The 14,104-nt window shown below is 38.0% G+C and overlaps 1 protein-coding gene across 1 annotated transcript; it reads left to right on the top strand.

The window, feature by feature from the left end:
- Nucleotides 1-4,071: 4,071 nt before the first annotated feature.
- On the top strand, nt 4,072-6,714 carry LOC112166515 (G-type lectin S-receptor-like serine/threonine-protein kinase RLK1). Its single transcript, XM_024303384.2, has one exon. It carries the CDS (start codon nt 4,094-4,096, stop codon nt 6,512-6,514), a length of 2,421 nt encoding a protein of 806 aa, XP_024159152.1. The 5' UTR covers nt 4,072-4,093; the 3' UTR covers nt 6,515-6,714.
- The last annotated feature ends 7,390 nt before the right edge of the window (nt 6,715-14,104 follow it).

Here is a 14,104-nt window from a genome sequence, read left to right as displayed (position 1 = left end):
TCCTCTCTTTTTCTCTCCATGATAATAATCAGAGAGATTAAGAGTATTGGTTTTTGGGCGGCGTCGATGAGTCGGTGAGTCGGTGAGTGGATAGAGATGAGACTGCGTATGTTCACGAAAGCGAGAAGAAGCTTCTCCCCCCTTCCTCAGCTGGTCTCAACTTATATGTACTTAATTTCAATGGTCAAGATTAAGTGGTGATAGACAACGATCTAGATTCAACTACTTAAATTCCCTTTATTTCAAATAAATTTTAATAATAAATAGCTAGAGTATCCAAAAAATTTCACCTAAATTTCCACAGACTCGTCTCGATAGGAACTTTAATACAACTAACCCAGTCCTCGAATTGGACATTATCACTTATGAAAATTTCAGAAAAATTTTGTCCTAAGCACCCTTAATGATTACCGAGATAATAAAATTAATCTCAAAAATTTCATCTTAACTAATCATATAGTTTGTGTCACAAATTTGCAGGGTATTACATAGTTTTAATAATTCATATAAGTCTCGGGTCTTACAATGATGATCGTTAAGGCATTGATAACTTCCTTAAAGAGTGCGGTTCAGGTTGACAGATTTAGTCCGTCCATTGGTTTAAGCAAGTTAGATACCTTAACGATCATCAATTTGGCTGAAAATTTGCAGAGATGATCTATACAATAGTACCTAACAACTGAACGGTCGAGATGTGAATTTGTGATTGAAAAGTGACCAAAAACTCGAACTTCACACGTTAATTTCAAAGCGAAGCTCCGCTCTGGAGGGGATCTGTATATATAATTATATATAAAGACTAAAATGAATATTTAAAGATTTATTATAATTTATAAATAAGAGTAATAAGAATATTATATGAAAAGTATTTTTAATTCTCATTGCCCAGTGTCTATGTCAGAGGCGAGAATGGGAGACCATTTCTTCTTTTCACTTCCGACTTTCATTGTTTACCTCTGCAGCTCTGCTTTACCTTTCAATTTGTTCAAGAATCAAAATCCTGACAAACCCAATAGTTTCATTGAGATTGAAAGGTGAAGTATGTTATGGGTTTAAGATCTGCTCTCCTTTTCAATTTGTTCAGTGCATGCCCAGCACCGTCGACAGCCTCACTCTGCATCTTTCCCAGATCGTCTTCGCCGGCGTTTCGCTTGCTGTCATGGCCTTCACTAACTATTTTTCTTTTGTTACTGTCTTTTGGTAATGCTTGTTGCTTTTGGGCATTTGTGATTTTTCAATTTTTGGTTTGGATTTCAAGTCTTTGATTGTGGTTGTGGTGTTGTAATTATGTCAGCAACCTTGTTGCTACTGTTTTAAAGGGATTCATTGATGTGTTTTGTGATCCAAAGCTATGAAACGACAATGTCTCGACCCCAGATCTGATGGGGAAGGGAGAGATTCCGATGCCGACGCCAAGCAAAACCTAGCAGCAGACCCGCCTAGCCCAACCGCTCAAGCGCCTAGTCGCTCGCCTGGGCCGTCTAGGCGGCCACCCATTCCTTGCCCGTCCAAAATCTCCCATTTTGCATTAGTCGAGGCAGAGAGCTGCCGTTCAACGCCTAGGCGGCCGATTTTTAGAACACTGTGTAGCACTCACTTCCCCCTAAAAGAAGTTGCTTAGTGCTTGAGTTAAGCAAGGCCATCGAAGAAGGTTATGAAAGAAAGCAACCGATGCTGGTTTATTGAATTGAGATGAATATGGAATTATGGATGAATATTAAGTACAAATATAACATCGGGGTAATTACATCATTATTTATCAACTAATTATCTTAATTGTAAGGAAAAACAATTACTACAATTAAATCGATATTATAATTACTAATTATTTATCAAGCCATATTTTACTATAATGTATCAATAAGATTTATCAACAAATATAAAGGTCATAATTTTAATAAACCACTATCTCACCGTTTTACAATAAAAATCAATAAGTACAAATATAAACATCCTTGTAATTACATCATTATTTATCAATTAATTATCTTAATTGTAACGAAAAACAATTACTACAATTAAAACGATATTATAATTACTAATTATTTATCAAGCCATATTTTACTATAATGTATCAATAAGATTTATCAACAAATATAAAGGTCATAATTTTAATAAATCACTATCTCACCGTTTTACAATAAAAATCAATAAGTACAAATATAAACATCCTTGTAATTACATCATTATTTATCAATTAATTATCTTAATTGTAACGAAAAGCAATTACTACAATTAAAACAATATTATAATTACTACATTATTTATCATGTAATATTTTACTATAATGTATCAACAAATTAAATAATTTATCAACAAATACATACCTCATCAACCGCATTCGAACCGCTCTTGTACCATTTTTTCGCTTGCCTTAATGCACAATGCCACTCAAAGAGTTCTACCTTCAAAATTTTCCACCTTGCCTGCAAAGGTTGGGCTGATCGGTTCTTGGGCCAATTTGCGTCAAAGTGTTGCTTCACGCGCAACCATAAGTCGTTTTTTTTCTGATTTGTGCCCACAGCCGAACATTGGCCTACAACTTTCCAAGACTTGCACAATTGAACATCTTCCTCATCCGTCCATCTCCTTTTGTCTTGGGTAACCTCATCTTCATTTTGATCTCCCTCTTGTCCAGCCACTGGACATGTGTTTCCCCTTTGTTCGGCCATAGAGGATAATGGAAAATATGGATGATGAGAGCTATATGAAGAGGAGGAAGGTGTAACTATGAACTCTAGTATTTTGGGTGTGAGATGTAAAGAAAATGCTAGGTATTTATAGAGAAATTTTTAGAATTTTTTTCAATTTTTTTTTCTTACCGTTTCTTAACGTTACAACCCTATACATAGCTATTAATTCCATTACCGTCGGATCCACCAATGTTTAATTGAAAACAACGGCCCAGATCAAAGGACCATTGCTTTCAAATTTGCTATTAATTCCATTACCGTCGGATCCACACATTTAATTGAAAACAACGGCCCAGATCAAAGGACCGTTGCTTTCAAATTTGCTGATATCCAACGGAAAGTTTCCATGCGTCAAGTGTCGTTGCCCACTTGTTGTCGCTAGGCGACAAACCTGCTCTGCCTCCACGCTATCAGCTGCTGATTCGTGTGTGCCCACAACGCTTGCTCTATTCCTCGTCTGTCTGTGCTGCTCTGACGCTGACTTTCTAAATAAATGCTGCTGGAAGGAGGTGGCAGCTGGGCAAGAGAAGTCAAACAAAATGTCACGGGCTTGCCTTTTATTTTGCCTAGGGTCATCAAAAGCCAAAACATGGCTGGACAATATTCTAACGGTGGAGTTGCAAAAACAGTCTTGCCCGGTCAACACATCAACACTCCATGCTTTTGCCCAGTCAAATTCTCACCGCTGGACTTGCTCTTATGAGATTTGTGGTACATTTAACTTGACGGTACTTTTAACATTTTACAACTAATTAGTCATGGAGTCCTGGTTCTACCCACACATTTTGGCTAGGAACTTGCATAGGTGCTTCCTAGGAGGAAAGAAAAGAGAAAGATCCACCTGCAGAGAATCGTAAGACGGGTCAGGCACGAAAATTTCGAGAATGACATGAAAATAGGTCAATTGAAAATTTGAAATATTAACCAAGAACATTGGTACATGTACCATTGTTTGTTTTTAAGGCCATGTCTTGTTCAATAACCTTTTATTCTCTGATTATTTTTGAGTGAAAAATAAAATGCTTCTCGAATTTTTCAAGAGAAGGGGAAAAATTGTATGATGAAATCTATGGAGGTGTGCGTTTCATTATCTCTTGAATTTTCGTCAAGGGTACGTGAAGGGACAATGTGTTTGAAGTTTGAAGGCAGTCATGACCTCCCCATAGTGACAGGTCCAGGTTCTGCTACTCGTTTTTGTCGAAGTCCCAAAACAAGCCAAGATTAATGCCTAGAATGGCGCACATGCCTCTAATTCCTGAACTTTCAAGGAAGCAAATGGCCGTGGTCCACACTTCATTACGAAATATAGCTACTTGGGTGCGTGGTACATATGTATTCCCAAGTTGTAATTGCTCAACAACATTTTTTATTTTTTGGCTCAGCCACATTTGTTGCAGCAAATGCAAATGGCTTTTACAGTACGGCTGCTTCTGCTTATTTCCTCATTGTTTCTGGTTCTAGAATCTCTGTTTGTCCAGACTAATAGTGGCAAAGTAGATGTGGGAGCTTCTCTCTCTGCAACTGCAGGTAACAGCACCTCATGGCTTTCTCCTTCTGGCGATTTCGCCTTTGGTTTTCGACAACTCGAAAACAGTGATCTTTTCTTGCTTTCTTTATGGTATGCCAAGATTCCAGACAGAACCATAGTTTGGTATGCAAATAATGGGGATAGTCCTGCAGCTGTAGCTAAGGGTTCACTTCTGAATTTGACTGCTGACAGTGGACTAGTGCTTACAAGTCCTCGCGGTGTTCAGCTTTGGAAATCTGAATCCATTTCTGGAGTTGTTGCCTTTGGGGTCTTGAATGATACAGGCAACTTTGTTCTTGAAGGTGACAATTCAGAGAGCTTATGGGAGACCTTCAATTATCCAACTCATACAATTTTACCAGGGCAGGATATCGAAAAAGGAGGGAAGCTTCGGTCTCAACGATCCGAGACTAACTTTTCGAAAGGAAGATTCGAGCTACGTATGCAAGATGATGGCAACCTTGTACTTGTCACCATAAACTTGCCCACTGAGTTTGTCAACGCGCCTTACTATGCAAGTGACACTACCGGTGATTCAAACTCTTCTACTGCTGGTACAAAGCTGGAGTTCAATAGCTCAGGCTACATGTATGTTCTGAGAGAGAACGGCGAGAAACTCACCATCAAAGAAGCAGAGACAGTCTCAGCTAGGAGCTTCTATCTTAGAGCAACCCTCAACTTTGATGGGGTTTTCGCTCAATACTCTCACCCGAGAGATTCCTCGGGTAACTGGAGTGTTGTTTGGTCAGTGCCAGATAACATATGCAATATGGAGGTTGCTTCAGGTCTTGGTGTATGTGGCTACAACAGTATCTGCACTCTCCAAGGTCAGAGGCCAACCTGTGCATGCCCAAAAGGATACTCTTTACTGGATCCGAATGATCCGTATGGGAATTGCAAGCCGGATTTCATACAAGGCTGTGAAGAAGATAAGCTGAGTCCCACAAATGATATATATGAAGTTCAGATGCTGAACAATACGGATTGGCCATTGTCAGATTTTATGCAGTTAAATCCTTCTACTCCAGAGAGTTGCAACCAATCTTGCTTTGAAGATTGTTTGTGTGCTGTTGCTATTTACAGAGTTGAAACCTGTTGGAAAAAGAAGTTACCTCTTTCAAATGGGAGAGTGGATAGCGGGCTTAATTCACAGGCCTTCATCAAAGTCAGGAAGGGTAATTTAACTCTACCAGTTCCTCAACCGCCAAATCCGGATGACAAGAAGAGGAAGAACCAGACCACTTTAATACGCGTTGGATCAGCGCTTCTTGGTACCTCAATCTTTGCTAACGTTATGTTAAGTGCTATAGTTTGTATGGGATTTTTCTTCATTTACCGGAAGAAACATGTGAGGCCTAACCAAAATGTTTTGGACTCAAATCTGCGCTCTTTTAGTTATGAAGAGCTTAAAGAAGCAACAAATGGATTTAACGAAGAATTAGGAAAGGGTGCTTTTGGAGTTGTTTACAAAGGAATATTGCAAATTGGTTCTGGTGTCCCAGTGGCAGTGAAGAAGCTAGATTTTGTGGTACAAGATAGTGAGAAGGAATTCAAGACGGAACTGAAAATAATTGGTCAGACACATCACAAGAATCTGGTTAGACTTGTTGGATATTGTGACGAGGGACAAGAGCGGTTACTAGTATATGAGTTCTTGAGCAATGGGACATTAGCAAACTTTCTTTTTGCTGATACAAAACCAAGTTGGAAGCAAAGGATTGATATTGCTTACGGAGTTGCTAAAGGACTTCTGTACTTACATGAAGAGTGCAGTACCCAGATCATCCATTGTGACATTAAGCCTCAGAACATTCTTCTAGATGATTACTACAATGCTCGGATAGCTGACTTTGGATTGGCAAAGCTTTTAATGATGAATCAGAGCCAGACTCAAACTGCCATAAGAGGAACAAATGGGTATGTTGCACCTGAGTGGTTCCGGAACCTGCCAATCACTACCAAAGTCGATGTGTACAGCTTTGGTGTGGTGCTGCTAGAGGTCATTTGCTGCAGGAGAAGCGTTGATATGGAAAATGTTTCTGAAGAGAGAGCCATTTTAACCGATTGGGTCTATGACCGCTACCTCGAAGGAGTCTGGGATGCGATTGTTGACAACGAAATGGAGGCCTTGCATGAGAAAACAAAGCTGGAAAGGTTTGTCATGGTTGCTCTTTGGTGCATTCAAGAAGACCCTACTCTTCGACCCACTATGAGGAAGGTTGTGCATATGCTTGAAGGTGTAGTGGAAGTACATGTTCCACCATGTCCCTCACCATACAGCAGTGAAGGCTGAAACCAACTTTGTTTAGCATTGTGATCACTTCAAGAAGTTACTTTTTTGTATTGTTGGTTGTGGCCGGCTTCGTTGCTTTCCTTTTCGTTACTGTCTATGCAGTTGTATTAGTAATAAGTCTGAATTCAGATGCAGTTTAGAAGTTTTAAGTTATGATCTTGTTGGGAATGATCAAGTCATTTCAGAACACTTAAGTTTCATTGGCAGTTGAAAGTTTTAGTATTGAACCATTGGACTAAATTAGTGAACCACATACTATCCCAATGAACCTTGAAAGCCATATTGGGCTAAACTTGCTAGGTTCTTCATCCTAACAATCCTCATCAAGCCTGAATAGGGTTAATAAACTAGCTAGGTTCTTCATCCTCTAACAATCCTCAAGCCTGAATAGGGTTAATACAAACCACATGAATAGTATCCATTCTTCCATTTCCAGCTCCACCCTGTCAAAACTCGCCTAGCTCCCTTGTAAAAGAATATCATTAGTCACTATGGAATGAGGCCTAGGCATTTGATCACCGGGTTCATAGGATGGTAATGAACATGTAAGAAATGAAGGAGTCACGTCTTGGGAAAGAAAAACGTTGACAGTAGGATTCAAACCTGCGCAGGCAAAGCCCGACTGATTTTAAGTCCGTTTCCTTAACCACTCGGACATATCGACAATTCCTTCACAACTTTGCTTCCTCCCTTTTAATACCATTATGCCATATAATTAAAAATAACTTCACATTTTTTGAAAAAGATTAAAAATTTAAGAGAGATATGACTGCCCTGCATGAGTGAAGTCCAAATTTAATTGTTCTGAGGATCGCCACAATCGGTGAGTCTCCAATGAGAAATTCTCGGAGCTTTGGATCTGGTTGGCTATAGCCAGTCCATTACCTCATAGTAGGTCATGCACATGCATTGGTACAATACATGATCTTGCTTGATGAATTTGGAAAATTCTAGCCAAAGTTTAGTTTCATTGAATAGAGAGGAACGACATGGATGTATATTATTTTCTTTATGAAAGTAACTTTGATTATATGTAGAATAAGATCACATTGGATACATTAGCTTCTTGTTTTGATTGCAAGTGTTGCCTGTGTTCAACTTGTTAAATTTTTCAGCCAATCATGAACCCAAGATTCTTTCTTTTATCAAATTTAGTCATTGGTATGGAATTATATATGGTGTAAAAATAAATAGGAAAACTCTAGGTTCATGGCTAAGCTGAAAGTTATTGATTCATTTTTCGAAAGAAAATATGTTGATACTTGATGTGAATACATGCAAGTATAGACTAGATGATAGTTTATAATACCATTTGGACTTTACCATAGTTTATAGAGTAGATGGTCAATTTTGTTTTCTACTGTGATTACTTTAAAGTTAAATGTTAGCAGCTATGGAGAGGTTGTATCAGTAAGTTTGTTCGATGCTTTTTCAGATACCATTTAGGAGCTGTAAGTAATTATGATCTTGTTTGGAATGATAATGGTTAGAAACAAGTCGTATTAGAAGTTGAAATTTCATTTATGGAGTTACAGCCTCTCATGAGGAGGAGAAGCATAAACGGAAACTGTGAGAAGCCTTGAGCTTGCTTCCACCAAAGTTCAACTGCACAGCTCATTTAAGGTCCACAACATTTTGGGCTACACACGGTGCTTCATCCTGTAAACAGACCATCATTTTTTCACAGGTCATGCTTCTTTCCCCAGTTTCAGAATATCAAATGTGTCATTTCTTATATATCCAGAGTTAGACTCTCGAGATTGAAATTTGAATTCTTTGATTATAAGCTTTTAAAAGCTATTTATTTTCTGGTAGATTATATTGTTCTAAATAAAAGGACAGAAATTGTTCCTTGGTGATTTTGGAAACTTCTGGCCCAACTTTACTTTATTGAATTGAGATGAATATGGAATTATGGATGAATATTTCTCTGTTTACTTTATGTAATTGGCTTCTTGTGGTTTTTTTTTTTTTTAATTGCTTATGTTTTTGCCTACCATTTTGTTTCAATCTTGAATCCATGAAGTTTTGTTTTATTAATTTTCAGTCATTGTTATGGTATTATGGTGTATAATTTAGTAGGAAACAGTTGGTTCATGGCTAGGTTGAGAGTGATTTGTATCCTATATATGTATACAGTTTCACGGCATGGTACTTTATAACTATTAGTTAAGACTTTGTGATAGCTCCTCTGAGGTGCTCTGTGATTGCCCCAAAATGCAAATAGTCCTACATTCACTTCCATCACCTGTTATAATATGTACCAAATTTAAACATGGAAATCTAATCATCCAAAAGAGTTAACCTTATATTACAATTGAATTATAACCCTAGATAAACACTAAAATTGAATCCTTAAATGACTATACGATATGCCAAGATACTGAATCCCACAATTTAAAGAGATGCAACACTATTTCAAAGAGGCCTTCCCTATATATAGGGATGTATCTCACAACAGATTTACACATCCAAAAGCTCTCTACTCTTTCAGTGATTCTCACACACTTTTCCACCTCTTCTAAATATGCACTTGCATTAGCCTTTTTTCTTTTTCAAGTGTCAACAGCTTAACCACGTTGGTGCTGGCAATTTGCAATGTCATTGTACCACTGCTTCAGCTTTCCTCATATTTCTGCTACCAATTTCTGTGTTATCCAGAACAAATGGTAACGTCGCAGTGGGTGCTTCTCTCTCTGCAGAAGGTAACTCCTCATTGATTTCTCCATCTGGTGATTTTGCTTTTGGATTTTGGGAACTTGTAAACAAGGATCTTTTCTTGCTTTCTATGTGGTATGCTAAGATGGAAAATTCTACGGTATATTAATGTCTCAAAACATAAAGTAGACTAAATTTGATATAGAGGTAGACTGACTCCCTTGCATAAGTAGACTAGCTTGGCTTGATCTAAAATTAGTCTACTTATGTAAGTACTTGGACTACTCCCTTCAGCACATGACTTTCCCAAGATCTCAAGGACAACAGACATGCAAAGAATTAGGAGCGTATCTCTCCTAATTGCTCGCAGAAACAAAGGAAATAAAGGAAGATCGCACAAAGAGAATTTCAAGGAAGCTATCTCACTGATCTTGAGATAAAGGTCTCTTTAATACATATCATATTTACATGATTCTAAATTGATATGCATTGATTTTAATTGATCTCAAAATCTCTTTTTATATGCATATCCGATTACATGCTCAAATCAGTTTTAAAACCCTTCCATGTTTATCTTATTCTGTTTTTAAGATACGATTTGTTTGAGGGGGAGTCTTGCTCCTATAAAAGGGTTTTCAAACTGATTTATCAGAGAGAGTTTTTGTTTTTGCATAAAATTGGTTTTTACTTGAACTACTGGTTTTGTTGTTCAAATCGGTCTTGGAAAACTCTCAGTATTTTTGTTTCATGTATTCCATTGCTTAATCAATCACTTGCATACTTCATTCTCAAGATCAGTGAGAAGATTGAGTACTAGGATGATTGAATATAGATTGGCTAGTAGTTGATGTTGAATAAATTAGAAGTTAGAACAGTTGTAAAACAAGTTAGCATCTGTTGCTAAGTGAAAGTGTTTGTTGTGAACAAACATTACTTGTATACTGTAAACTTGATTATTTCATATTGGATTGATTCTTCGTGTTGGCTACGTAAAAACCCACGCAGTGAAGTTTCCTCAGTGGAGAGGTTTACACTGCGTCAGCAATTTTTGTGTTTGCGTTATTTCATTTGTGTACTAGAATAGGGTCAGCTTTCAAACCCTATAATAATCGTCCCATCTTGTAAAAACAATTGGCATCAGAGCGGGTTCTAGATTCTTCTAGTGATCCCGGGAAAGATGGAACATTCACGTGATAGAGCTGCTGGTGGATCTGTCAATAGTCCTCCATGGTTCGATGGTGGATGTGAAAAATATACTCAGTGGAAGATATACATGAAATCATATCTCTACGCTCAAGATGAACATGTGTGGAATATTGTGGAAAATGGATGGACTGTTCCTGTGATAAAAGCAAAAGGAGAAAGCTCTTCCATTGTCACTCCCAAACCAAGGAAGGACTGGACTGAAGAAGAAGTTCGTGATCTGCAAGCAGACTTCAAAGCTAAGAACAACATCTTCACACCTCTATCTGAGCGAGAAAAACTGAGAATCAGTCACTGTGATACTGCCAAGCATGCATGGGACCTTCTACAGACTACATATGAGGGAAATAAAAAGGTACGTGCACAGAAATTACAAGCCTTGATCTTTGAATTCGAGACAATGACCATGGGAGATGATGAAACAGTAGATGACTTTCATGGTAGAATTCTTAAGATCTCTGGTCAATGTCGTAGTCTGGGGGCACCCTTTGATGAAGACAAGATTGTCAAAAAGATACTTAGAGCTTTGCCAGAAAAATTTCATTCAAAAGTCACAAGTATAGAGGACTCATTTGATATTGATGAGTATCCACTCGATGAGCTCATCGGAAATCTTAAAACTTATGAAATGAGATTGAAGCCTGAGAAGAAAAATAAAGGTGTGGCCTTCAAGGCAGTCAAAAGAGAGGAAGAGGATACACTGGATCTTGCGCTATTGACAAAGGAATTTAAAAAATTCCTCAAAAACAAGAACTCATCCAGAAATCCCAACACACCTAAGAAAAACTCCTACAATGGCAGTAGCAGCAGTGATTACAATAGCAAGAATGGGAAAGCAAACTTCAAGGGAACTCATTCAGGCAAAACTAAGTGTTATGAGTGCGGTGGCTACGGTCATATTTCTACTAACTGTGGAAATAGGAAGTATGGAAATAGCAACAATAAATTACTTCTCTCAACCTGGAGTGATGATGAGTCTCAGGAAGTGGAAAATGTTGCGTTTGTATCATCACTTCTACCTGACTCCGACAGTGATGAAGCCTTCTCTGATGATGAAACAAATATCTGCTGCAGACAACTCTACAAAGCTTCAAAGGCAACTCTCCTCAGAAACTTGAGTTTGGAAAAAGAAGTTGAATTCCTGAGAACCGAAAAAGAAAAATTAGAGAAACTTTTGGAAACATCACAATCTGCATGGGAACTGGAAAGAAGCAAACATGTAGGTGAACTAGCAGATTTGCAAGATGACCAGAAGTCTTCAACTTGGAAGACCGAAAAGACTGAGTATCTCAACAGAATCAAAATGCTAGAACTGGAAGTTAAAGGACAACAAGTATTGAACTTGGAATTATTGGCTAAAGTTGAGTCCTTGCAAGATGAGTTACGATCAACTCAAGAAAAGTTCACCAAGTTTGATGTTAGCTCCAGTTCCATGTCCAAGTTGCTTGGATCTGGAAAAGCTCCTCATGACACTTCTGGATTAGGGTACAATGGAGAAAGTTCCAAGAGCACTAAGTTTGTTAGAGCATCAAGATCATCTGTAGAAAAGAAAGAAGCTTCCATGGATAATCAAGTCACAGTTATGAAGAAACGGAGGGAAGATCAACCACCACCAAATTATCAGGTAATACTTGACCAAGAGTCCACCACTGGTCGAAACAGGTACGCGAACTCTAGAACTTTTATTCCCACTTGTCATCACTGTGGTAAGATAGGACATATCAGACCTAGATGTAATGAAAGATTTTCAAACTCACTGTTTTCTCAAGAAAAGTGTACTGTTGAATCTCTAAAGTGTGAGCTTGAAGAACAAAAAGAACTCATTAACAAACTAACTGAACTGTTCTCTAAGAAAGATCTTCAAACTGAAAGAAGAAAAGATGTCTGGGCTAAGAAAAATGAAAGTAAATATCTTCTGACCAACACGAATGAATTTGATAATACATGTCTCTTTGCGTGTGCTAATTCAGCTCATATTGAGGCAACTTGTTTGGTAGCTTTGACTGCCCTAGCTGAAAAGCGACGAGACTTTTGGTATGTTGACAGTGGCTGCTCTAGACACATGACTGGAGACAAAACCTGGTTCACTTCCTTTGAAGATGAACACACAACTGGATCTGTCACTTTTGGAGATGGGCGGAAAGCAAATATACTGGCTCGAGGTACGGTTAACACTCCAGGTATACCTAATCTCAAAAATGTATTATTTGTCGAAGGGTTAACTGCAAATCTTATCAGTGTCAGCCATTTGGCTGATGACTATGAAGATGTTTGGTTTAACAAACAGAGATGTTTGGTTTTAAATAAGAAAGGAGAAGGTATTATGGGAGGTAAGAGATCTTTTGATAACTGTTACCATATTCAGGCTAATGAATCTCTTAGCTTGCAGTCCTACATGTCTGCAAGATCCACAGAAGAAACCTTTGAACTTTGGCACAGAAGAATGGGACATATAAACTATCAAGACTTGCTAAAGCTATCTTCCAAACAATGTGTCAGAAGTCTACCCAATCTTAAAGGCAAAACTGACAAGATATGTGGCGATTGCAAGATTGGAAAGCAAACCAAGGCATCTCACAAGGTGGTGAATTCTGCAACAACCTCAAAAGTATTGGAACTGTTACACATGGATCTCATGGGACCAGCTCAATCCGATAGCATTGGAGGTAAGAAATATATGCTTGTTATTGTGGATGACTTTTCAAGATATACATGGGTCAACTTCTTAAAAGATAAGACTGAAACTTTTGAATCTTTTAAAAACTTGAGCCAAAAATTAATCACTGAAAATTAATCATCAAATACTCACATAGTTAGAGTAAGGTCGGATAATGGTACTGAATTTAAAAATGTTGCCTTCTCTAACTATTTTCATGAGCTTGGTGTGTCACATGAGTTCTCAGCTCCAATCACTCCTCAACAAAATGGCATTGTAGAAAGGAAAAATAGGGTATTGCTGGACATGGCTCGAGTTATGTTACATGCTGCAGGCTTAAGCAAAAACTTTTGGGCTGAAGCTATCAGCACTGCGTGCTATACAATCAACAGAGTCTTCTTCAGACCAGGTACTGATCAAATGGCTTATGAGCTGTGGAAAGGTAAGAAGCCAAATGTTGGATACTTACATGTGTTTGGAAGTCCGTGCTATATCCTACGAGATAGAGAGCATCTTGGTAAGTTTGATGCTCGGAGTGATGATGGCATCTTCCTGGGTTATTCCCTAAATAGTAGAGCTTATAGGGTATATAACAAACGAACTCGAGTTGTTATGGAATCCATTAATGTCTCTATTGATGATCAATGTATGAAACAGGAAGAATCTTTTGTAGATACATCATCTACATCTTCATCAATTCCTCAAATATCAAGCCATGAAATTCAGAATGATGAAGAGGAACTCACTGATAACATTTTTGAACCAGCCCCAAAAATGCAAAGAGGTTTCAAGCAAGTTCAGAAAGACCATTCTAGTCATGACATTATTAGTAATATAACCGATGGACTGACAACCAGAAGGCAAGCTACAACACAGGTATGTCAAGATAAGGTGAGTCAAGGAAATGCTTTATTGTGTTTTATTACTGAACATTTGCTCAGTATGAATATCATATCCCACTTTGGTTTTGTGTCCTTGATTGAACCAAAAAATGTAAAGGAAGCCTTGTTAGATGATCACTGGATTAATGCTATGCAGGAAGAGCTAAATCAATTTGCTAGAAATAATGTGTG

The sequence above is a fragment of the Rosa chinensis genome, chromosome 5, assembly GCF_002994745.2.
Source record: "Rosa chinensis cultivar Old Blush chromosome 5, RchiOBHm-V2, whole genome shotgun sequence".
NCBI classification, from domain to species: Eukaryota; Viridiplantae; Streptophyta; class Magnoliopsida; order Rosales; family Rosaceae; genus Rosa; species Rosa chinensis.
The sequence above is the reverse complement of the archived record's forward strand: the minus strand, read 5'-3'. Positions and strand labels throughout refer to the sequence as shown.

Coding starts and splice junctions, on each gene's coding strand:
- LOC112166515 (XM_024303384.2), top strand. CDS start 4,094: ATGCAAATGGCTTTTACAGTACGGCTGCTTCTGCTTATTTCCTCATTG.